The sequence below is a fragment of the Arachis stenosperma genome, chromosome 1 (assembly GCF_014773155.1).
Source record: "Arachis stenosperma cultivar V10309 chromosome 1, arast.V10309.gnm1.PFL2, whole genome shotgun sequence".
Lineage (NCBI taxonomy): Eukaryota > Viridiplantae > Streptophyta > Magnoliopsida > Fabales > Fabaceae > Arachis > Arachis stenosperma.
In genome coordinates, this window is record NC_080377.1 from 13,786,657 (window position 1) to 13,813,270 (window position 26,614).

At 33.3% G+C, this 26,614-nt stretch overlaps 2 protein-coding genes across 3 annotated transcripts; both read right to left on the minus strand.

Annotated features, from left to right (window-relative positions):
- Positions 1-605: 605 nt before the first annotated feature.
- LOC130963487 (probable apyrase 7) lies at positions 606-4,439 on the minus strand. Its single transcript, XM_057889599.1, has 3 exons — positions 2,269-4,439; positions 1,644-1,966; positions 606-1,181 (listed from the first exon to the last, which is right to left on the minus strand). Exons 1-2 carry the CDS (start codon positions 4,124-4,126, stop codon positions 1,665-1,667), a joined length of 2,160 nt encoding a protein of 719 aa, XP_057745582.1. The 5' UTR covers positions 4,127-4,439; the 3' UTR covers positions 606-1,181; positions 1,644-1,664.
- Positions 4,440-5,398: 959 nt separating this feature from the next.
- Positions 5,399-8,036, minus strand: LOC130963498 (WAT1-related protein At4g19185-like). 2 transcript variants are annotated; one of them, XM_057889610.1, is made up of 6 exons: positions 7,577-8,036; positions 7,374-7,490; positions 7,003-7,288; positions 6,699-6,854; positions 6,154-6,305; positions 5,399-5,761 (listed from the first exon to the last, which is right to left on the minus strand). In XM_057889610.1, exons 1-6 carry the CDS (start codon positions 7,834-7,836, stop codon positions 5,575-5,577), a joined length of 1,158 nt encoding a protein of 385 aa, XP_057745593.1. In that variant the 5' UTR covers positions 7,837-8,036; the 3' UTR covers positions 5,399-5,574. The 2 variants fall into 2 exon arrangements, with proteins under 2 accessions (XP_057745593.1, XP_057745595.1); XM_057889612.1 differs by having other exon boundaries at positions 7,374-7,417; positions 7,577-7,756.
- Positions 8,037-26,614: the final 18,578 nt, after the last annotated feature.

The following is a 26,614-nucleotide window of genomic DNA, read 5'->3' on the forward strand; positions in this document are numbered from 1 at the left end:
TTTTGTTTATGTATATGAACTAAACGAATTAATGTGTTTACTATCTTAAAAAGAGAATCTAAACGCAATGTCATTAGTGCATGTTAAGTGCCTGTTTCTAGTGGAAGAATTGGAAGAAACTGTGTGTTAGGAACAGCTCCAAATGGAATTCTTAATGCATCTATCTCAAATGCCTGGTTAGCAAGTCCTTATATTCTTAACCAAATTCACAAATAAACTGATTTGAGTCCTCAAAGAATCGACAATGAACTTGCCTGTTATGAAAGTGCACTAGGAAGTTTCTTTTGTTTCTTTAGGTGTGAGAAACAAATGTAAGATAAAAACATGCTCTTGTCATTATAATCAGTTATCAAGTTAGAATGCAAAAAGCAGAGTTAAATTTAACCCGGCCGATGTTACGTTAATATGTTATAATCACTTTTGTTGCATCTTTTTTAGTGTTATATACGGTTTCTTAGGTCTCAAATTGCTTCATGCATAACCTAAAGCAATACTACAATCATTCATGTAGATAAATATAGATGGCCAACATAAAGCTAAACCTTTTTTTTTTCTTTAAAACATCTGAATCAACATTACTAAAAAGTCATCACACCAATGCTGCTTTGAGATTTCTTTATAAATATTCAAGCGGAAAGCTTTACTTCAAGTGGAAAGTACCATTTGTCATTTAAAAAGTGTTTAAGTTGCTTGAAAATTGAAATATGCAACTTGACTATAAGCTTATTTGCCGTATATGAGGTATTGTGCCATGTTACAACCTTTCCCATCGTTTAATTTTTACAACTTGCCCAATTTTCCTCGTTCATAAGTCAACAAATGGAGATCAAAATCACTTTGTAGTAATGGTGGTTTATTAGTCTAAAGAATGGTATGCACAAAAGAGTCACAAATCAATTGATCTCAGAAGCTTCCTGAAACAAATGCTTCTTGTCCTTGTTGTTAGAGTTTGATGCTTCAATATAACAATTAACACCTCAGGGCTGTGAAGTTGAAGCACCAAAACAGTAGTCAGTACAAAGGAGAATGATGAACAATAGTACTTGTTTGTGCTTAGGCAACTTGTGGAAGAAGCGAGTTTAGAAGCAAGACTCGTGAGAAGCAAACTCGTTCGAGTTAATCAATCCAGAAACATCTTCCTCAGTCACCACAGTCATCTCCATGACAAAAGAACTGAAATGCTGGAACATGTATTTACAACTTGGGGTGAAAATTAAGAGACAAATGACATTATAATATGATAAATTGTCTTTCCTGTGAAAATACAATAGCAGGACGTTTAGGCTCAATCGATGTCCAGAAAATTTTCATCTTGGGCTGTACAATTTGTTTGGCTTACAATTCATATATCTAGACATAAAGTTTGTTGTTTATATGGTAGTCTATGAATGAATTACATAGGAGAAATGGGTGGAAATGTCATCAGTTGGTAAGGAACTTGTTCTAACTTTCAAAAACTTAAACTATAGAAAGAACAATCTGTAAAAGAATATGTATTTGCTTTACTATTAGCTTTAGCCAACTCTTATAGAAAGGAATGAATATATGTAGGATGTAATATCGATAAAGCACAACTAAAGAATTAACAGTGTCTATTAAAAGAAAAATTGTAACTATAGCGGAAGATATTAGTGCGATTGTACCAGTTTCCAGAAGATGACGCCCTAAACCTTGACCATGTTTGCTTCATTCAACGAGGAATTCAGGTCTTCGCGAGATTGTGATCTCCTACTCTGCAGGCGCATTTGACTCCTGTGGGGTGACCAGAAGGTACCCATATTACTGCTTTCAAACTGCATCTGCCCTAAATTGTTTGAGGAATAACTATGTGAAACACTACTGACTGACGGGTAAAATGAAGATTCTGCAAGCTGGATGCCGACACTATCATCAACCCCAAGGCTAAATGGTCTATCTTGTGGACCTGTGATTTTTGGGCTAAGTGGCGTCTTTATCCTTGATTCCCCTGCAAACACCATAGGAACATTGGCTTCAAGGTTCTATCATAAAGAAATATTACCAATAGACCACTCTATATACAAAACAACCAAATGTTGTCACCAATTAGGGCGGAATTGGTTACATAGACCACACAATCCAAAAGAGGTACCCAGCTATATTTATTGATAAACTTAAAATGACACAGAAAAGACTTGATGCATATTTGTGACAAATACAAAAATTGCAGCAATATGATCATGGTTCATGGGTTACAAATGTACAATACTAGTATAAAATTAATGATTAAATAGCATTTCAATAGCTTACCAGATATGATAGGACTCCATCCTTGGAACCGGAAAGGTGATGGTATATTGGACACATTATTATTCCTGAAAAGGGGAAGATATTGCCTCCAGAAAAATCTTGGCATCCAATTGCTAACACATGATAAAGCGCAAAGAAGTAGAATAAAGGAAAGGATCAAAATGGGAATAAGAATGAGAGGATTTATCTTCGTGTCAAGTAAATCAAAATTGCGAAGCCCAAATCTGGCAGAATATGCCTTCCCAGCTTCCAGCAAAGCAACCCCAAGTGTCCAAGTGATGCTTCCAGATCCAACAGTTATATCATTATCAGTAATGTGCAAACCTTCTCTCAGCAGTGATGCAATATATGGCGCCCTAAAGCAATATTGCTCAATAAAGGGCTGAGGAGCAACACTTCCTTTTGCAATGTCCCATCGTTTACCACAGAAATCCCTACCCTTTTCCAAAACATCTTCAAGTGTGGCGTCGGAACTTAGGTTGAAAAATCGATACACCACAAAAAATCCAGAGATCACATAAAAGTGGCCCATCGGGCGTGGAAGATTGTCACGTAGGGCACAAGGATGCACTTCACAATCAAGTCCCCGGCTGAGATCAGACCACTCAGACAAATTGACTGCCACTTTCGCCAGTGCACTGCATTGTTGCCAATTTGGATGACCTACAAGCACAAGTGGAACTCCTGATCCTCCTTTTTTATCCAACATGTTCCCATTACCTATAGGACTGCCTCCTACCTGATTATTAAAAGAACAACGAGAGCAAGTGAATTGCTCCTTATACCCTTTATGCAAGCAAGGATGCTTAAGTTCTATCTTCTGCCTAGGTAAATCCACATGTTTCGACCTAAACTCTCTGTCAAAAAGATGAGCCACGGATTTATCAAATGCCTCATTAAGACCATACCCTGCAAGTGAATATGCCGTGAGATGATGGTTCACCGATCCAATCTTAACAAACAAGCTAGTCTCAGTATTCACGTGCTGATCACCCTCGAACGTGACCTGCAATGACGAACCTCCCAAATCAAGCGCCCCATAAGTCCTCTTCCTCGGCTTAACACCCAATATCCCACTGTGATAATTAAGTGCGATCCATCCAAAATAAGCCTCCTCCGTGCCCGTGATGATCTTAACCCATTGCTTGCGGCACACGAAAGGCGATCCTTTAAGCACATTCCAAGCATTGTCCAACAACCACATCGAGTCCTCAACCGGCAGCCTCCGGAGACCCGCCGTAGCATACAAAAAAAGTGAAGTTCTGCGGTGGTAATCCTCCGGTATCTGCTTCTGAGCCCATTTAAGGAGCGGCTTCAATGCGCCCTTCAAGCCAGACACATTATGCACCAACTTATCAAGACCAGGCTCAGTTTCCATCCTATCATAAGCTCTACCACTCATCAAACCACTCTTCTTTCCCAAACCATCTTTCATCGATTTCACAACTATAGGAAGACTAGTATCCTCTGTGTGCTCAATCTCAGCATGGTAAACATAAACCCTAGTACCAGTGCTACCACAATCAAGAACAACATAGTAATTCCCCGACCCATTATTCCAATAAGAAGTAACAACCATGTAAACCAAAAAAATGAAGAGAAAGAGGCACATACAGAAGAAAATGGACCTGACCCATTTTCTGCGAACCGGGTTGGGACCCTGAACCGGCTTGGATTTGGAGAAACTTGACGCAAAGTTTTCACTTTTGAGGAGATACTGGGATTTCTTCAAATGGATTGGATCCAAAGGATCTGAAGCGAAGATGGCATCATCATCGTTGTTGTTGGTGAGGTGGCGATACGAGGAGAGATCCTGAAGTGAGGAAGAGATTCGTAGGTTGTTCTTGCCGAAGACCATGTTTGGTTTTGGCAGTGAGTTGTTTGGGTAGTTACGTTGTTATGTGGCATTTGGTTTATGCATCAAACATAGTGGTTGTGGTGGTGGCGGTGGTTGTGGAGGGAGCTGAATGCAAATAGAGTAGAGTTTAGGGGGGTGGGGAATGTAAATTAGTGAAAGTTGATGATGGGTGGGTGGGTTGGTGGTTCTGTTCTGTTAAGAGAGTGATGAGATCTTTGGGAAGAGAATGAATCAAGTTTTACGCAGATCTCTCTCTCTCTCTCTCTCTGCTAATGGATCTGTGGAACGTGGATTGTTTTGGTTAGTTTCAAAGGCAGCAAAAAACCAAAGGAAGGAGAAGATCACTTTCTTTTTTTCCTTATATCTTGAATAAAATGACTTTGATCCAAAGTTGGGTTTTTTTAATGATTATGAAAATTGAAAAAATTTAGGACTTTGCATGATTTAATAGGAAAATAAAATTACTTTTAAATGTATAATATAGAAATAGTATTGACATTTTATCTCAAAAGTATTTTTATTGAATGAAAAATAAATCTATATGGCCACAAGTAATTTGGGAGAGTCAACTTAATCAGTTAATCTTAAATTCTTATAAGTGTCTATTTGGTTTATTTTCTTATGTTTAATCCTTCTAAAATTAAAACAAAACTACATGACTCCACCTTTAAAATCTTCAGTTCAAAAAATCACTTTTGCACTTCTAAATGAGAACCAAAGTGGTCGCATAATTTTAACTCTGCAGGTTCTAATTCCTACTATTGTTTTTGGAATATATTCGACTACTCTTTTGCTATCAAAAGTTTAGATTCTTCAAGAATTAATACCTTAATTAATTAAATTATAATATGAATCTTTTGAGAAATACAAACATTTTACTTAGGAATTTGAGAAAAAAAAGTTGTATATACTTAAATATTAAAAGACATTAAAATAAAAACTCATGAAATGTACTTTTAAACCGTTTTTAATCTTTCGTTACCTACTCAAAATAGAATAGGATTTCATGATCTACAAGAAATTAAGAATTGTATAGAGAGACCAAGTTGGGCTTCATTCATTTTCAAGTCATTGTTAGATATAGTTAAGCAACATTAGCTCAGTCATATGATGTTACTTGTCCTTCAATATCTTAATTTCCACCCTCTACCATCACCAGATAGTTTAATTTTTAACTTATCTATATTTTTCCCATTTAAAATTTTATATAATCACCTTACAAAATTTTGTAAGGATCAAAACGAAAACAAAATTTAAAATGGTCTACATACATATAGAAACTGAATATATTTAAGCCGATTTCAAAGTATACTCAACAAATTTTTTGATGTCAATTCTACTAATACTAGTTCATCAAAACAGCTATATGTAAATATGATGACAGCAAGAGCATGAAAAAAATCAAGGGTTTTTTTTTACAACGTATTCCATAACTCAATTAATTTTTGTTAATCAGAAGGCTTTGGGGTTAAGCTGGGGAGGATGAGACCTCTCTGATATGAACTCTTGTCATCAGAGACCCAAGATCCATGATGATGATGATGAGGAAGAACTCCACTTGATGCTTGTCTTTCTCTAAATGATGCCCATGTAACAGCATACAAACCAGTAATAATCAAAGAACCTCCAAGAATGCTGTTGTTGTCCCAAAAAAAAAGAATAAGAAAGTTGTGACAACAAAATTTGACAAGGATTTAAGAGGAGGAGTTAGGTAAAGCCTTGTTTGATAACTGTTTCAGAACAAAAACTGAGAGGCATAAAACTATGGAGACCGAGACAAATACAAAATCAGGCAAAATGTCGTTGTTCTATGAGAATATGCTCAATTTTATGTCCATTATTCTCAATGTTTCTGTATTTTATAATACAAGATACTTACCGAACACAACCTAAGCTCTTCAACTAGATAAGCCATCTTGAACAAGTCCTAAAAGAATCTATTTTGAAAACAAAAAAATGAAGTGGTGTGTTGTGCTGATGTTAATGTCTACTACTTATTGAACAATGCATCAAAATAGGAGACATACCTTCCCATGTAAATTGGACTTCCAAGGAAAATTCTAGACAAGAGAGCAGAAGCACCAGGTTGAAGTGGATTATAAAGAGCAACCATTGCTGGCCCTAATATCTTGTTGCACCATGTAATCAGTCCATAGTTAAGGGCAGATGCGATAACACCCTGGAGAAACAAGGAAAACATTTGTGAGCATAGTGAACTTCTCGCTTACATTTCTGCCAATGCAAGACATGTTTACATCTCTTGCTTCACCATACAGAAAGAAACTGCCAAAATGTAAACCAGAGAAATCCCATCTCATTCTTGACTATGCTAAAAAAAGTGCAGTATCATCATCATCATGTTAATAAATGCCTAGGTTGACTCTTATTAGTAATACTCCCTTCATTGTGGATGGCCTCCATTACAGAAACACACATACTCTCATCGAATGAGCTCAATAAAAAAGAAAAAAAGTGGTTCAAAGCAATGAATAGGGAAAATGGTCCAACATGATTGGCAATAAATAGTAATGTTCACAACACTGAAGACTAATCTGACATTCAGGTGACTCACAGCATAAATAACAGCAAGTGTCTCGGACTGCGTCAAAATCCAGTCGGTCGCCTCATTTGTCACGAACATTGATGTGATCACCATTAGTAGAGCTCCGAAGAAGTATGAAAATGCAATGACAGATAAGTTTGCAGGATATTTTTTTAGTATTGGTGCCTGGAAATCATTCATGGTAATTAAAGCATTAAACATATCAAAATCTCCACATTTATATGAACATCAAACATATGGGAATACAGAAAATCATTCACAAAGACTGCTATTTCTTTTCTCCCTCTCCCTTTGATGCAATATATATATATACCTGAATGGCAAGAAAAGCAGCCATGCACAAGGTGTTCCCTATGAAACACAGAACCCCGAGATGAAAATGGTCGAGTCCAAGATCCATTAAACCAGTAACCAACCATCCAGAAGGCTCTGGTTGACCTTTAGCACTGATTTCATTATGCGAAACAAAGTCCATTTCGGCATACCCTACGACAGCCGGACCCCGGTACAAAACCATCAAAATAGCACCAAAAACACAGACAAGAGTTCCACCAAGCTTGGCCAAACCCTCATATCTAAGCAAATTCACTCTTTCTGTGCTGCATGAATAATAAGTTGATGAATGTATCCACAAATATGCATCCAAAAATTGAAGTAATTAGCAAGAGGGGAAAGCAAACTAACCCCATGATTACAGCGAAGAGAAATGTAAAAACCGGAGTGGCTGGCTGTATTGCAGCAGCATAAGTTGGATTAGTATAGCTTAAACCAATAAGAAACAAAAGATGGTTCCCAAATATCCTGAGCATATAAATCAAATCATTAAGAAAAGAAAAGAAAAAAGGGCAATGTAATTGAAAAGATGGATGAAGAATGAAGAAGCTTACCCGGTTAATCCAAGAAAGAAGAAGGAGAAGAGGAGGTGCTTGGTGAGGGGAGGGCGCGTGCGTCTTTCACGGAAGAAGGCGAGAGGGGCGAGGATGGAGAGGGCGAGGAGATCGCGGAAGACGCAGAAGACGATCTGGTTGACGCCAACGTTGAGGGCTAATTTGGTAATTACGTGATAGCCACCGCTGAAGAGCTGAACCATGGCCATGGCCCCATGGGCCTTCCATATCTCATTGTTGTTAGTGTTGCCCCACCCCATTCCGTTGAAAACGATCTCTGATTTTCAGATGGAAGTTGAAGAAGAAGAACAACAACAAGTCATCCAATCCGAATGCTATGGCCGGCTTCTTTCCTACTCCTTTCTCATTGTCTTGTCTCTTGTGTTGCGTTGTGTCCCTCACTTCTACAATTTTAATTCTGTATTGTAATAATCAATACAAAATTTTTTGTAATCTTTTCATTCCATAAGTCTTCTCTTCATAATTATATATATTGACAAAAATTTTATTACAAAATTAAGATGACAAAAACTTGTTCAGAATATTTTAGAAATTAAATTTTTATCCGATTTTTTTAAAATTGATTAAAAAGTATTTTTATCTTTAAAATTGATTTTTTGCAAGTCCTTCCTCTTTTTTTTTTCTTTAAGAGGTGCACTAGTTTTGAATTATTTTATTTGTTTCGTCTGGGTGAACCATGTGAGCCCAATTCAATACATTTTTGTCCAAAACGATGTTGTACAAGATTTCTGAAAAAAAACCCTCACGATTTTAACTATTTCATAGCCAAAAGTCCAAAACACAAACACAATCTAAACTTGTGGCTGAGGCATGTGATGTAGTAACAAAAGGTGTTTGCCTAGGGAGTATTTATGCTCCTGGCTTTTTAAAAAAGAGTGATCTATAAAAGTTTATGATCACAATTTAAAAATGTCCTAATTAGATTTATGGTTACAGTTTTTGGAGAGACCAAAAAAAAATTTATACAATTTTTCAAAAAAAAAATATGATTTAATAGAGTTTATGGTCATGATTTTGGAGAATAATTTAAACATGTCTATGATTACGGTTTTGGAAAGTGACTTAAAAAAGTCTATAATCACAGTTTTAAAAAGTAACCTAAAGAGATCTATAATCACAATTTTAGGAGTGACCTAAAAGTTTATGGTCATAGGCTTGGAGTATATCTCTAACATCCTATATTTTTAGGAGTGACCTAAAAATATATAGGTCTACATCCTATAAGAATGTTAGGCATGCGTCAGATATGCGGTTCAATCTCATTTCAGTGAAGGTCTTGAGTATTGCATTTTCTTTGGTAGTGGAAAATGCAAGATTACCAAAGGAGCTCTCATTGTTGCTAGAGAAGACAATAGTCTCACTACTCTCTACCGGTTGCAAGTAAAGTTGTGCAAAGAAGATGTGAATGTAGCTGATGATTCCTCTTCTGATTTGTGGCATATACGTCTTAGTCACTTGAGCGAGAAAGGACTAAGCGTCTTAGCCAAGAAGCACTCACTTCTCGTGAAAGGTACAACTTTAAATACTTGCACTCATTGTTTTGTTAGAAAGTATGCTAGAGTATCATTTCATAATTCTGGACCTCATAGGAGATCACATGTTCTAGATTTAGTTCACACTGATGTTTGCACTATGGATGCTAAGACACTAGGTGGTGCATCATATTTTGTTACTTTTATTGATGATTATTCTCAAAAAGTGTAGGCTTTTGTTTTGAAATCTAAAGACCAGGTGTTCGGAATTTTCAAACACTTTCATGCAAGTGTTGAAAGAGAAACAGGAAGAAAATTAAAATGTGTTTGAGCAGATAATGGTGGTGAATACAGGGGTCCATTTGAAGAGTATTGTAAAGGACATGGGATCAAACTTGAGAAGACGGTTCCTAAGACTCCTCAACATAATGGAGTTACTGAGAGAATGAATCGTACTATCAATGATAGAGTTAGGTGTATGCTCTCTCATGCAAAGTTGCTTAAATCCTTTTGGGGTGAAGCGATGAGGACTGCAGTAGATCTGATCAACCTTTCTCCTTCAGTTTCACTTAATGGTGATGTTCCAGAGAAAGTTTGGAGAGGGAAATATGTCTCCTATAGTCACTTGAGAGTGTTCGGATGCAGAGCTTTTGTTCACATTCCAAGAGATGAAAGGTCTAAACTTGATGGAAAGTCAAGGCAGTGTATCTTCATGGGTTATGGTCACGAAGACTTTGGTTACAGATTATGGGATCCGGTGAGCAAGAAGATAATTAGAAGCCAAGATGTGATTTTTCTTGAAGACCAAACTATTGAAGATCTTGAGAAGACAGATAAGCCAACAGTAACTGTTAGACGTTCTGTTGATGATGAACCTGGTCCTTCCACTAGACCTCCTGTTGATGGGGGAGATGTACAAGTTGACAATGATGGTGATGATTTGCATGATGAACCTACACATCAACCTGAGGTGCCAGATGTTGAAGTTCTACCTGAACCACCAGTTGAGCCTGAATTGAGAAGATCTACTAGAGAGCGTCATCCTTCTCAGAAATACTCTCCTCATGAGTATGTGATGAGCACTGAGATTGGGGAGCCAGAGAGCTACCAGGAAGCTATGTCTGATGAGCATAAGGAAGATTGGTTGAAGGCCATGCAAGAAGAAATGAAATCCTTGCATAAAGAATCATACTTTTGAATTGGTGAAGTTGCCAAAGGGTAAGAGAGCATTCAAGAATAAATGGGTGTTCAAATTGAAAGCGGATGAAAATATTTCACGGCCAAGGTACAAATCTCGATTGGTTGTGAAAGGCTTTGAGCAAAAGAAAGGTATTAATTTTGAGGAGATTTTCTCTCCAGTTGTGAAGATGTCCTCTATTCGAGTTGTGCTTGGATTGGCGGCTAGCTTGAATTTAGAGGTTGAGCAGCTTGATATGAAAACTGCATTCCTTCACGGTGACATAGATAAAGAAATCTATATGGAGCAACCAGAGGGTTTCGAGGTTAAAGGAAAGGAGCACCTTGTATGCAAGTTGAAGAAGAGCTTATATGGGTTGAAGCAAGCGCCAAGGCAGTGGTACACGAAGTTTGATTCCTTCATGGAAGGTCATGGGTATAGTAAGACTTCTTCAGATCATTGTGTATATGTTAAGAAATTTTCTGATGGTGATTTTATAATTCTCTTGCTTTATGTTGATGACATGTTGATTGTTGGTCATGACACTAAGAAGATTGAAAATTTTAAGAAATACTTGAACAAATCCTTTGCTATGAAGGATTTGGGTCCTGCAAAGAAAATTCTTGGCATGAATCTCACTCGTGACAGGAAGAATGGAAAACTGTGGTTGTCACAGCAGAAGTATATTGAGAAGGTTTTAGAGAGGTTTAGCATGAGTAATTCCAAACCTGTTAGTACTCCACTTGCTAGTATTTCAAGCTGAGTTCACAATAATGTCCTACAAGTGAGAAAGAGAAAGCAGAAATGAAGAAGATTCCATATGCATCTGCAATTGGCAGTTTGATGTATGCTATAGTTTGCACCAGGCCGGATATTGCTCATTCTGTTGGAGTTGTTAGTCGGTTTCTCTTTAATCCTTGCAAGAAACACTGGCAAGCAGTGAAGTGGATTCTCAGATACCTTAATGGTACTTCCAGAGTTTATTTATGCTTTGGGAGTGGCCAACCTGTGTTGGATGGTTACACAGATGCGGATATGGTTGGGGATCTTGAATCAAGAAAGTCTACTTCTGGTTATATGATGACTTTTGCAGGGGGAGCTGTGTCGTGGCAATCTCGACTTCAGAAATGTGTTGCTTTATCTACTACAGAGACAGAATACATTACTATTGTTGAAGCTTCTAAGGAACTCTTGTGGATGAAGAAATTTCTACAAGAGTTAGGCATCAATCAAAAGAAGTTTGTACTATTTTGTGACAGTCAGAGTGTTATCCATCTCAGCAAGAATCTAATGTTTCATTCCCGATCGAAGCACATAGAGGTGAGGTATCATTGGATACGTCATGCGCTTGAGATGAAGTCATATGCACTTGAGAAGATCCATACTGATGATAATGGTTCAGATATAATGACTAAGAGTTTACCTGTAGTGAAGTTTGATTCCTGCAAAGAGAAGACGGCTTTGGTGGAGCAGCCTATCCCCACTTGAGTTGGTGAGGGAGAGATTTGTTGGTGGGTCTCAACTAAGTGGACCCACATTTTTTAAAAAAAATAAAGAAAGAATAAAGTGGTTAATTGCCATAGGAGAAGAGTGAGAGAAACTTTCTTTTGAAATTGAAAGCAAAGGAAGCACAAAGCTTCGGCACCGAAGAGAAGGAATTTGGGGGAAAATGGCAGTTACATTTTGATCACATTGACCTGGTAAACTTGCTCTATTTCTTATAAAATTTTAGTGTATTATTTCTGGTGTAGAGATGAACATTAGAATATAACTTGCTAGCTGTATTGCCTTCTCTTTTGTCTGATTTGAGATACCCACTTTGTGGAGGATTTTATGTTGATTCCATCAGTTTTGATGATGTATTTTGTTGATTGTTGAGATGCCCTAGTGTCACTAGGAAGACTGTTTGTGTACCCATTATTCTGATAGTGGAAGATTTTTCTGGACTAGGTCCCGTGGGTTTTTTGTCCCTCTTTTGGGATTTTTCCACGTTAAAATTCTGGTGTCTAATTATTTAATTTCTGCCATTATATTTTGTTGCTTGGAATATCTTTGGTATTGCCCATTTAATTGCACAGGTTGTGGAAAAATTATTTTTGGTGCTTCCACTGTTAGACAGGTTCTTGTTTGAACCTTTTGTTGAGTTTTTCCAACAAAATGGTATCAGAGCCGATGGTTAATCGGTCTGGTGGTTTTAAGGAGTATTCAAGGTGAAGCATCGAAAGTCTTCCTAGCAAAGGTGATCCGGACGGCGTGTCCCGCGGCGTTTTGCGGCGGTGTGATAGACGAATACTCGTGGCAGAGGAGCTAAAAAGAGGGAGAGTTAATGCTTGATGTGGAGGCTCACACTTGAGGGGGAGATTGTTAGTGTTGCAAGTGTGAGGAGTGTTGAAGTTAGTCCTACATCAAAGAAAGCAAGAAAGAGTGAGGAGTTTATAAGATGAGAGACACATTAACTTGACACCTTAAGGTTTTGAGTTGGATGTGGTGTCTTCTCATCTTATGTTCTCTCGCTTGATTCTTCCCCGTAATCTCTCCAGTAATCGAGAGCTCTATATATATATATATATATATATATATATATATATATATGTATGTATGAAGATAAGAAAATTAGAGAAACATATAACAAGAAAACATACTTGTGTTAGGAAATTCTAATATGGTCTAAATATATTTGTATGGTTGTGATTATATTTGCATTGTTTATGTTTATGTTTGTGTAAGACAAGCGACTATGAAATAGTATTGGAATCTACTTAATATACTAAATCTGGGTTTTCCAATTAATGGAAGTGAGGTGTCGATTTCTCATGAATGAATTTTCCTGCCAAAATGAATCCACTATTTTCTATTCTAAGTTTATTTTATAAAAATATCTTTATTATAATTATACTATAATTAGCATTTAAGTAATAATACATAATTATACTAATTTAGAAAAATATCTTTATTATAGTTATATAAAATTAATATTTAATGCATTATTAAACTACTTATTAATTATCAATCGAAAATATTTTTAATTATTTTAATTATATTGTTAATAATAATAATAATAATAAATAGTATGATAATGATATGAAGTTGCCCGGTTACTCTATTAATGATAAGAAAAAACAATAATTCTAATCATGATATGATATGATAAAATCATATAATTTTAACAAAACAAATATATGATGTATAACTAACGTAAATAATAAAAAAATTACCTTAATAATAACTAATTTACATATTTTTTTAATAAAGCCTATATATAGAATTTTTTTGTGGTACATGAGTCTAGATCTGAGAGTCAACTCATTTTTTTTAAGTTTATTATTCTTCGTTTACTACTTCATAGAATATATTCTTCGTTTTTCATCGAAGTTGATCATTTTAAGATACAATTTATAATTCTTTTGATAATTTAATGATTGTTCTTACTCCAATTTATTATTTTCGTCTAATGTTCCAGTGCGATTGTCTTTTGCCGCAATCGTTTACAATACATCACATCCATGAAATACCCCATCGAGTTGTATTCACTGATTCGGGTTTTAACTATATGGATGTAAGCGTCCAAAGAAGAGACAGTAAACTCTATTTTATCGAAGAATGGTTGGATCTACTCACATATTATGACTAACCTAATGGAATAATGTGGGTAAAATTAGTTTTCTTAGGAGAAGCTCGATTTTTTATTGAGGAATTCTTTCCACAGAGTTTTGTAGGCCAAGTTCAAGTTCCATCCCCTCCATGCTTTCTATGTCTGCTCGGAGATCTTCGAAGTGGAGCATATAATGAGATTGAATTCCCTCAGTTTAAGTTTAGTTTTGCTAAATTCGTGTCAAACTCGGATATGCAATTTCAACGATTGGTAATATATTAAAATTTTCTTATTTTAAGTTATTAAAATAATTTTATAACATATTGCGATTTTTTTTTCCAGAAATTATCGGCCTTCTTTTGCATCAATACAATGCCATTGAGGGAAATAAGGGTCAGTTTAGTTTTTTGGTGTGGCAATTCTATATCTTGCCGTATTGTATGAATAGCAGATAATAAAACTTATTTAACAAGAGAATGGTCTGAATTTGCACAAATTTTAAATGTCCAAACTTATGATATTTCAATTGGTTGTCGTTACGAGAATTACTCTAATCTATACGTGTTTAAGGACTAGAATAAATTAAATATTTTTTAAATAATTTAGTTCTAATATTAGTATTTGATTAAATTCATTTTACATTAATTTAAATTTAAATTGTTGCCTCAATTTATATATTACGACTATTTTTATTGGATATGTTATTTTTAAATATTTTAATATAAGATTTCTTTTTTCTAATATTTAAGTTTATTTTTTTTCTTGAATATATGTATCACCTTTTTTTCTCTTTTTATATTTTAGATTAGTAATGCAATTCTTAATAAAAGTGTACTTAAAACAAAAAAAAAATTAAAATATTACTATTTAAAGAAAAAATAAAATGTACGTGAAAGAAAACAAAACGAAAAATTAAAATTACTCTATTAAAAAAATTGTATACAGTTTGCATATGAATAAGATTGGGATTGGAGGCTATATATGGATATCAAATATAAAAACTTATTGCATGTATTGTGGAATAATATATATATATATAAAAGAAAATAATTATAACAAAAAATATTTAATATATGTGATGTAAATATTTTTATATGTAATTAATATATATGTATGTATAAATAAGAAAATATTTAAAATTATTTAACAAAATTAATATATACATATACATAAATAAAAAAATTAGTGTAATTTATGAAAATTACACATAAATTTTTTTTCTTTCAAATAAATTTATTCTAATTATATTACAATTAGTTCATGAATAATATATAATTATATTATTTTAAAAAAATATCTTTATTATAATTATATCAAATCAATATTCAATGCATTATTAAACTAATTATCAATCATCAATATTTCTATTCATTCTAATTATATTAATTGATATAGTTCTAATTCTCATTCATGTGCAATAATTTTATTAGTAGATATTTGTATCTATAATAATTAATTCTATCCACAATTTTATTCGTAGATAGTTGTATTCACAATAAGTCATGCTATAATTCTCACCCATTCTAATAATGATTCGTTAATTATATGGTTCTTTATTTTCTACTTTAATTAGTGGATAATAATAATAATAATAATAATAATAATAATAATAATAATAATAATAATAATAATAATAATAATAATAATATATGGACACAAAATTAATTAGTTAACAAATTGAATTTTAATTATTATATTTTATTTTTTACTCATATTTTTATTCATTAGTTATTTTATTTTTTATATTCACAGTAAATATTGAATGTAAAAAAAATAATATTGATTGTTATCTATTTTATTTATTTAGATTTATAATTAAATTTGATATAATTGTAGTTAGTATCTATAATTAATAGTAACATGATACTATAATTTTAAGTTGTATAATATAATAAAAAAGAATATAGTAATTTATATTTGCTTTCTATATAGCAATAATATTATATATATTTATATATCTCTTCTTTTAGCTCTTTCCTAAAAATATTGGCACATAATTAATGTAGATATATAACATATATAGTGGGCAATTATCTCCATTGAATTAATCATAAAGGTTAATAAAAAAATAACATAATTTTTACTTAATTGTAGCAAGTATCTCCATTAAAAATTAAAATTTATCTATTAAAAAAATTATACAATTTGCATATAAATAGGGCTAGGATTGGAGACTGTATATCGATATCAAACATAAAAGCTTATTACACGCATTGTGGAATAATATATATATATATATATATATATAACAAAAAATATTTAATATATGTGATTTAAATATTTTATGTATAATTAATATATTTGTATGTATAAATAAAGAAATATTTAGAATTATTTGACAAAATTAATACATACATATACATAAACAAAGAAATAAATAAAGAAATGACTGTAATTTATGAAGATTACACATGAATTTTTCTTTCAGTGAATTTATTTTAATTATATTACAATTATCTCATGAATAATGTATAATTATATTATTTTATAAAAATATCTTTATTATAATTATATCAAATTTATATTTAATGTATTATTAAACTAATTATTAATCATTAATATTTTTATTTATTCTAATTATATTAATTGATATAGTTCTAATTCTCATTTATGTGTAATAATTTTATTAGTAGATAGTTATATCTACAATAATTAGTTGTATCCACAATTTTATTAGTAGATAGTTGTATCCACAATAATTCATTTTATAATTTTCACTCATTCTAATAATGGTTCGTTAATTATATAATTTTTTATCTTCTACTTTAATTAGATAATAATAATAATAATAATAATAATAATATTATTATTATTATTATTATTATTGTATGGACACAAGATTAATTAGTAAATAAATTAAATTTTAATTATTATGTTTTATTTTTTACTCATAATTTTATTTATTAATTATTTTATTTTTTATATTTACGGTAAATATTGAATGTAAAAAATTTCTAAAATAATATTGATTGTTATCTATTTTATTTATTTAGAGTCATAATTAAATTTGATATAATTGTAGCAAGTATCTATAATTAATATAACATGATACTATAACTTTAAGTTGTATAATATAATAAAAAAGAATGTAGCAATTTATATCTACTTCCTATAGAGTAACAATATTATATATATTTATATATCTCTTCTTTTAGTTCTTTCCTAAAAATATTGGCACATAATTAATGTAGATAACATATATAATGAGCAAGTATCTCCATTGAATTAATCATAAAGGTTAATAAAAGATGATAGCATAATGTTTACCTAATTGTAGCAAGTATCTCCATTAAAAATATTAGATTGGATAATTATTACCGTGTACAATGAGTATATATATATATATATAAAAACTTTGCCTAACTTACTTTTTGTAGTAAGTTTTAATTTTTTAAAAATTATTTATTCTTATATCTTTTAAATTAAATAATAACTTTTAACCCTTTTTAATAAATAGGCACCATCTTTTAGGCAATATATATATATATAAGGAGTAATAGTGAATTGTAACAATTATTTATCATCTAGAAAATTCGTATCTCAGACATAGTTCTTTTTCTGTTTATTATTTTTAATACCGCTTACGATTCTATCAACAGTATTACCTATGGTAGATTATGTAATGAAAAAGTTTGGAAAATAAAGGCAAGAGTAACGAGTAAAGATGGTCTGCGAGTGCTGTTGCAGGATCATGGACACTTGGAAGATAACTTCACGATCAATGTGGTATATAGAAAGGTTTTTGAGAGCTTATAATGAAAAGGTAATAACGAAATCTCTTAATTAAATTTATTAATTTATTTGTTACCTAGATTATTTTTTATTAATAATAGGCTTATCATTTTTTTCCAAAGATAGTAGGTTATATTTCATTAATTATTAAAAAATAAAATACAAAGATGTCCAAAAGTAGGACAGCATAATAAAAGGTGGGGATTTTCCAAAAACACTACACTGAAGGTATTCATCCAATGGTGCGTAGTCGAAAAACGAAGAAAAATCTTAAAAAAAAAGAATGATAAATCAAATTGAATGCAACTAAGTGCTTGCCTCATGGAGATGACGACCTAAACTGGGAGTTCTTTGGATTTCACGGAGCAACTTGACAGAGCTTGCTAGAATGGCAGACGGCATAGAAGTAAAACCTTCAAAAATCAACTGGTTGCGAGCATTCCAACAGTTCCAGCAAATGATGGCAAGCAATTGAGGATTACGGTCAGCATTCTTCAACAGGTTAAGTATATCTATTGATGCAGTCCACCATGTCCAAAAGTTGTTAGAACTCTGAGGGGGAAGACAGTCACGAAGATAACTCTGAGACCATATGTCTTTAATTCTAAAGCAATCGATCAAACAATGAGTGACTGTTTCCGTTGCTTCATGACAGCAGGGGCATATTGGTGATATAGATGAGATGCAATGATGAGTCTGAGCAAGCACCGGAAGTTGGCCATGGAGAGCTTTCCAGATAAATAGCTTAATTTTGTGAGGCAAGTTCAACTTTCATAGATCAATCCACGACTTTTTCTGCTGCATATAATTAGGGCAAAGCTCTTGAGGCGGATTGTAAAATAAATAGCCAATTCTGTAACCTGAAGCTGTATCATATTGCTTGGATTTGTTCAAATTCCATTGCAATTTGTCCATACTCTGTTGAATTTTAACTGACAAAATCCTATTTACAACGTCTTAGGGAAATAATTCTTGAATGAGATTCTAATTTCAATTCCTATCTTTAGTAATTAGATCTTTAACTCTTAGAACCAACTCAGAAATAGCCTGTCTATTTGGCATGTCAGAAATTATTAAAGGATACGGAGGAGGCAGCCAAGGATCCTCAAAGGTTTGGATATTCTCACCAGTATCCACAGCCCAATTAAGACCTTTTTCAACAATCTTTCAGCCTTCTAGTATGCTCCTCCATCCCCAAGAAGGTAAGACTCTAATTTCTGCCATTATAGCATTACCATTGCTAAAGTATTTACCTCTTAGGATTTTGGATAATAAGGAAGTAGGCTGTGTTACAAGTCGCCAAAACTGTTTGCCTAAAAGCGCCAGATTTTGGATTCTGAGATCTTTAAATCCAAGGCCTCCTTCTTTTCGTGGGCTAGTCGTAGTGTCCCAACTAATCCAAGCCATCCGTCTTTCAGAACCTTTTTGTCCCCACCAGAACTGAGAAAGTAGAGAGTGAATTTTCGAAATTAAACCATCAGGCAACTTGAAGCAAGACAATGTATAAATAGGAATAGCTTCTCCAACTGCCTTAAGCAATACGTGTCTACCACCTGACGAAAGAAGATTGCGCTTCCACCCTTGGATTCTTTTCCAAACCTTTTCTTTGATCATACTAAAAGAAGCCTTTTTCGATTTAGAGACTGTAGAAGGCAAACCAAGGTATTTATCCTGAGCTCCAATATGATTAATATTAATAGAGTTAGCCAGTAGTGTACGAGTAGTGGAGGGAGTGTTATGGCTAAAGAATATAGCAGATTTATTAAGATCTACCCTTTGGCCACTGATGCTTTCATAAGAATTCAATAAATGCAGGATATTTGAACATGCTTAGGATTAGCCTTACAAAATAAGATGGAATCATTAGCAAACAGGAGGTGGTTAACCTTGGGACATCGCCTATGTATCTGAAGACTCTGAATTAATCTGTTTTGTTCTGCCTTGTGTAGCAAGAAGGAGAGACCTTTTGCACAAAAAAGAAAAAGATAGGGGGATAGAGGATCTCTTTGTCGAATACCTCTATTTGGTTTAAAGAAACCATAAGGTTGTCCTTCCACAATAACAGAATAAAAAACAGTTGTCACTAATTCTCGAATTCACATGATCCACCGGGAGTCAAAACCAAACTTCTCCAATATAAACCAAAGAAAGTGTCGTTCCACCCTATCATATGCCTTACTCATATCTAATTTTAGCGCAATTTCATTTTCGAGTCTGCTTTTTTTTGTTCTTCAAGTAATGCATACACTCGTGAGCAATTAGGATATTATCAGAGATTAATCTGCATTTAATAAAAGTACTCTGCGTATGGCTAATTAGTCTATTCATCATATCCTGAAGCCTATGTACAAATACTTTGGAGATAATCTTGTAAAAGAATGAAGATAGGCTTATTGGTCTTACCTGAGTCATATCTTTAGCATCAGAAATCTTGGGAATAAGACAGATCTAAGTGTAGTTAAAACCCTTCAAGATTCTGCCCCCTGAAAAGAAGTTCTTAACTGCTCGAAACACATCACCACTAAGTATGTTCCAGAAGCTTTGAAAAAATGTTGCTGTCATACCATCATCTCCTGGAGCACTTTGAGGATAAATGCTAAATGTTACGCGTTTTACTTCCTCCATAGTCACTGGTCTTTGAAGCCTACGGTTCATGTGAACTGTAACCTTAGGTTCAAAATCAGTAAATAGAGGTTCAGGGTTCTCATGATAAGTGGAGGAAAAGATGTCCTTGAAATAAGATTCAACCACAGAAGCAATACCAGTATTTGAAGTAGCCACTTCACCATCACTGCCAGTTAGTTTTCAAATTTTATTCCTTCGGGTTCGATTTCTAAATTTCTGATGGAAAAAAGTTATATTCTGATCACTAGATTTGAGCCATTTGACTCTAAACTTATCTTTCCAATAAGATTCCTCATTTTGCAATGCTTTTTCAAGTTTGTCCTCTATTTCTGAAATGATGTCACCTCCATGAATTCCTGCTAAACGAAGTTCCTCTAATTCCGATAGTAGTAAATCAATCTCCACCTTCGAATTAGATCTGTGTTCTTGCTGTCATCTGACAATCATATGCCGACAACGCTTTATTTTTTGAGCTAGGATATACATGGCTGAACCATCAATCTGTTTATGCCAAATCTCTCTAACAATCTGCCTTATTTCATCATTGGAACACCATCTTTCTTGAAATTTGAATCGGCGTTTAGATCTCTCAGTTCTCGGATTAGAGTCTAAGAGAAGAGGGGCGTAATCCGAGCCTGATTCTGACAGTCTAAGAACCATTGCATTGGGATAGAGTTGCTGCCAATCAACTCCTACCAGGAATCGGTCCCGTCTTTCCTATATCAACTCATCACCCTTCCGTCTATTTGACCAAGTGAATGGTCTTCCGACCATACCAATATCAATTAGGGAATTATCATCAATAAAACTGTTAAAGGTTTCAATAGAAGAAGGAGATTTAGGACCCCCACCTTCTTTCTCCAATTGATTAGAAATGGCATTAAAATCCCCCAGTAACGCAACCTTACCATCGAACTGTTAGGTGACTGAAGTTAATTCAGCAAATTGAGCCATTCTATGTTGATCATTTGAATTGAGATAAACACCCAGAATACCATAAAGATCATTAAAACCAGCTGTCAGAACTGATGCCGCAATGAAGAATCTACCATGCTGTAAAATCTGAACAGTGTAACCATCTCTCCATGCCATTGCCAAACCCCCTGATCCACAATAAACCATTCCTTGAAACCATAAAATCTTAGTTTTCCTTCAACTTGTCGAGATTAATTTTTTGTTTCACAGATAAAACCAACTTTGGAAGAGTAGAATTTGTAAATCCCTTTAAGATTGTGGATTGTCAGAGGTCAAACCCCGACAATTCTTTGGGTGCCACTTGAAGGCTGGCACCCTCCACCGTCATAACAATTATATGAGAGTTCTGAGTCTCTGATTTGTTGCTCATGGTGTAGAGAAAATCAGAATTGGTATTTAATGATTCCAGAGAGAAATAAGATATATGGAATGAGTGAATTAGAAAATGGAATGAATTAAAAGAGGAATGAATTGTGAGAGAAAACGAAAATTAGGGAGCTAAGTGAAAAAAAAAGTTAAGAAAAGAAAGTAGAAGAAGATGAAAAAGAGTTTGATGAAGAAAAGACAAAGAAAAGTGTAACCATGGAGGCGGCGCAGTGAAACCTTAGCAGAGCGTCGGGCGCTAGATGAGGAGTACGTACTCCCACGTCGACTCAATAATAGACTTATCATTGTAATTATTTTTTAGTGAGAGTACATAAAATGTAAATAGTATATAAGGTGTAATAACTTAACAAATGTTTTTAAAAGGGAATTTTTCATTCTCTTCAACATTGAGAAGAACTTATTTTTCTCCCTCTCTTAATCTTTTTCTGGTTCATCAAATCATCAACATCACAACTTGTATGACTAGTTCATTGATATACTTTATTGTTCACAACTCTTGAATTCTAATTTGTTATGAACGAAATATTAAATTCGGAAGAATTCCGCTAGCCCAAGCGGTGGTGCAGTTGTAATCTTCATCCGCTCCATTGCGACTGTCATCTTCATCTGCTGCTTGCGGCTGTCATCGGATCGCCGCTGTCTCCATCTCTTTAACCTAAAGACTAAAAGCTTGTTTATTAAATTAGTTTGGAACGGGACCTCGATCTATATTAAATAAAAGATAAAGAAAGTGTAACCATGGAGGCGGCACAGTAAAATCCTAACAGAGCGTCGGGTGTTAGATGAAGAGTACGTATTCTTACGTCGACTCAATAATAGGCTTGTCATTGTAATTATGCGTACATTTCAATTGAAATTTCTTCCAAAGAGAAATTTCTAACAAGCATGGTACCGGGTTTAAGAGTGGAGTTCCCTCAAGCTTAAATGGTTATTGCTGGATGCAACAGGCGCTTTCGTTAGTACTTTGGTTATGGCATTTCTTAGGGATGATGACTACACAATGACAGCCGTAAAACAGCACAGTCGCAATAGAGCGGATGAGGATTACAACTGCACCACCGATTGGACCAGTGGAATTCTTTCGATTTTAATATTTTGTTCATAGCAGACTAGAATTTAAAAATTGTGAACAATAAAATATATCAATGAAGTAGTCATACAAGCTGTGATATTGATGGTTTGAAGAACTAGAAGGGATTAAGAGAGTGAGAAAAATAAGTTCTTCTCATTGATGAACTCTTTTAAAAATATTTGTTGAGTTTTTTGGTGACTATTACACCTTATATATTATGTACTCTTTATGTACTCTCACTAGAAAATAATTATAATGGTAAGCCTATTATTAATAAAAAAATAATCTAACTAACATTATTAAAATTTATTATTATCAATTTAAAAGATTGACAAATTCTAGGTGCTAATGGGTAATGCATTCTTATTGTACATTTATAGCTTGAGAATATTAGAATTATCATAAAAATCCGTATTATTTTACTCTCCTGATAAACAATTTTATAATTACGTTAATCATATAATTTTGTATGCTAACATTGACATAGTATTGTTTCAAGTATATTTTACGGCATCAAAGGATAATGTTGAATTATTATTTAGTGGGTTAAAATTATTTATTGTTTATTAGAGAACTTTTACATTAGAATTCTCTAATAATTTGTTGTTCATTTTAAGTTGATTTTAAGATGTTCTTACACCTATAACAATTTGTTGGTGGATTTAAGTATTACTAGATTATTTATGGTCACATTCAGTATATATGTCTGATTTATTGAAAAAAAATAGATTACTAAAACCGGTTAATAATTATTTTAGAGTTAATACAATTAACACTAAATTAAGAAAAAATAAATAATACATAACTCATTACTTTTTTATTAATCAAATTATTATAATTTAAATTAATTTTAACAAAACAACTTAAAATTATAATTTTAATTTTATCACGTGCATAGCATGAGTAATTATATTTATTATATGTATAAAATTTAATTTTGAAAAAATGGAAAAGTTTAGCTGATTGTTAAATAAAACGATTAAGAATCTATTTGTTTGATATATGAGTTTTGTAGCTTGTAGGGACCTATATGTTTGATACATGATTTTCTTCTGTTTGATAAATAGTTTGTTTATAAGAAGGATCAATTTGTCTTAATTTAAGAGGTGGAACTTAATGACTGAGTCACTAACTTGATGTAGCACGTTAAATTATTGTGTTAGGTAGTGTTTGTTTTCAGAAACATGATAGAAATATGAACAACGAATGCTTAAAATGTGTTTGGAAGTAGAGACATAAATATGGAACACATTGTTTTTAGAATATTATTTTATATTTTTGTGTCCATTCTTTTACGAATGACAATGATGGACATAAAATTTGAAAAGGTACACACGGTCATTTTTATCAAAAATTTTTTTCTTTTTATCCATAGATATTTTTTATTATTCTACTATTATTTCTTTTTATTTTTCCTAATTTTAGCTTCTTCTCTGTAGATCTTCTTTTTCTGTATTTTTTTTTTCAAGTACTCTCCTTTTTTGGTAGAATTTTTTACTTGACTGTATAATTAATTTATTCCTTTTTATCGTTCATTCTCTTCTCTATGGCATGCTGTATTAATAGAGACTTATACTTTATTTATTCTTAATTTTTTTACTTTAATACTATTTTTATCTTATTGGTTCATGCACCAATTCTTCTTATAATTTTCTGTACTCCTACATACTCTTATTTTTTATTAAATTAATTTGTACTTGATGTAAAAAATTTGGAATCATATGGCTATTTTAGTCATTTCGCATAATATCTTAGTTTTGTCCATGTCTATCCAAACATAATACGGGACATTACATTAGTGTCTTGTCTATCGTATCCAAACACAATACACAAAAAATAATTCTTAATGTCTATGTTCTATTGTCTCTGTCTTAGTGCCATGTCCTGTCTCCAAAAATAAATGCAGCCTTAGTACTTAAGGTAGAGTTTATTTTGAGGTACTGAGACGGAGACTGAGAAACTGGAATTCAGTATTATTTGTTGGTTCAGAGACTGATACTAAAATTTCAGTCTTTATTTCCAAAATTTTAGTATTTCAGTACCTCCAAAAAGTAGGAATAGAGGAGACTGAAATTTTTGGAGATGGAAACTGAAACTTTAATAACATTCTGATGAGTTTGGAAAACTCTATTTCTAATTAAGTGATGATCAAACATTATTACTATGATTACTTGTAAAAATTAATAATATTAGATTGAATGATTAAATTAATTTTTGCAATGCAGGTTTATTTGGGCCAAAATAAAATTCTGGTGCAAACCCAATTCAGCCTTGGTATTAAAATATTATGATCATAATGGCAGAAACCATTGGGCCGAAATAAAAATGTTGCTAGCCCAATGATTAAAATATTCAGCATTAATATGAAGTTAGCTTCTTGTGGCTGAATGGAAAATAAATAACTTAGGCCAGAATGAGTTTAAATGCTCCGAGCCCAAAAATTGTTCCTCATGCATGATCCGAAAAATACTTCATCAGGAAAGCAAATGTTTATATTTGCCTATGCCTTCCAACGGATCTCAATTCCAACCATGTGATGGATTTCAAATTTATTCAATTACCATTTATTGCATGGAAACTATGAGAGAGAATTTGACAAGTTGATTTGATGGGGATTAGCAATGCTACACGCTACTCCACCTAAGGGAAGTAAAAGCAATTCACTTTAATTAATTTACTCAGATACACTTGATTGCTTTTCTTCATGCTCTCTTCTCTCTCATTTCTTTCTTTGCTTCGGTTATTGTCCAAGAAACCATGAAAGCAAAATGGAGCTACCGAAGTGAAGGAAGAACACTTTACAAGACCATCAAAATGATGGCAAGAAAACATAACAAAAGAAAAGTATGCTGTGGCTGAGATTATCACCAAAAGTGGTAAGATTTGGTGAGGTAATCTCGGATCCTTCATACTCAAAAGAAAGAAGGAGATTCGGCCAGCAAGGAGGAGATTCTTGGAGGCATGGCTTGTCTCTGATTCTGCTCAACCACCACAGGAAGTAGCTAGAGTGACGAAGTGATGGAAGAGGCAAAGATTGGAGCAGATGAAGCCATCATCATCATGAAGCATCAAGGGCCAGAAATTCATCTTGGAGAGCAAGCCAAGGATGGAGCGCTTGGATTGATGAAGAGTGATGACCAAGGAAGAACTAGAGGTATTTGCATGTTGGGTTTTGCATGAGTTACCTCTTCTCTCTCTGTGGCCGAACCGGTTTTGTTGTGAAGGAAAAGAAGTTAAGCTTGGTTTTGGTTTCAACTGTGAAGGATTCTCCTCTCTATAAAAGGGGTGAACAATCACGGTTTGATTCAAGGAAAGAAAGTGAGAGTGCAAGGCACAGAAGTTCTCATAGCTACCTAAGCTTACAGATTTTCTTCTCCTTCAATGTATTCTGTTTTGTAATTTTTCTGTTTAATTTTGTCATGTCTTGAGTCTCATGGAAAAAGGCAAACAGTGAGGTTTGTAAGAAAAAGCCATAGAGCGGAAAAAGGCAGAGAGTGCAAAATTAAAAGAAAAAGCCATAGATGTCCATAGAGTTCATTTGTTCATCTATGTTGTGTTTCATGATTCTGTAGGAATCCCCTTGTAAGTTGGGTTAGCACTTTACAATTTATAATCTAGATGATTATAGTGAAATTCCATCATTGTTGTGATGGAGACTGGATGTAGGCTGCATTGCACTTAGCAGCTGAACTAGGATATATCTGGGAGTAATCTTCTCTCTCTACTTCTTCATTTCTGTTTCTACTGCACAGGAGCTAAAATAAAAAATGTCTCGTGCCAAGTGATGAGACAAAAGTAAAAAGTCTCGTGGCTAGGGACGAAACAAAAACAGAAAAGTCTCCTCAAAGACCAGAAAGTGTAATCAAAGAAAAAGGGGGCTAAGATTCAACCCCCCATTCTCTTAGCCACTGAAACCATCAATTGGTATCAGAGCTTGGTCTCAAAGAGATCAAGCTTTGCAGCTTGGAGAAAAGATCCTCATGGC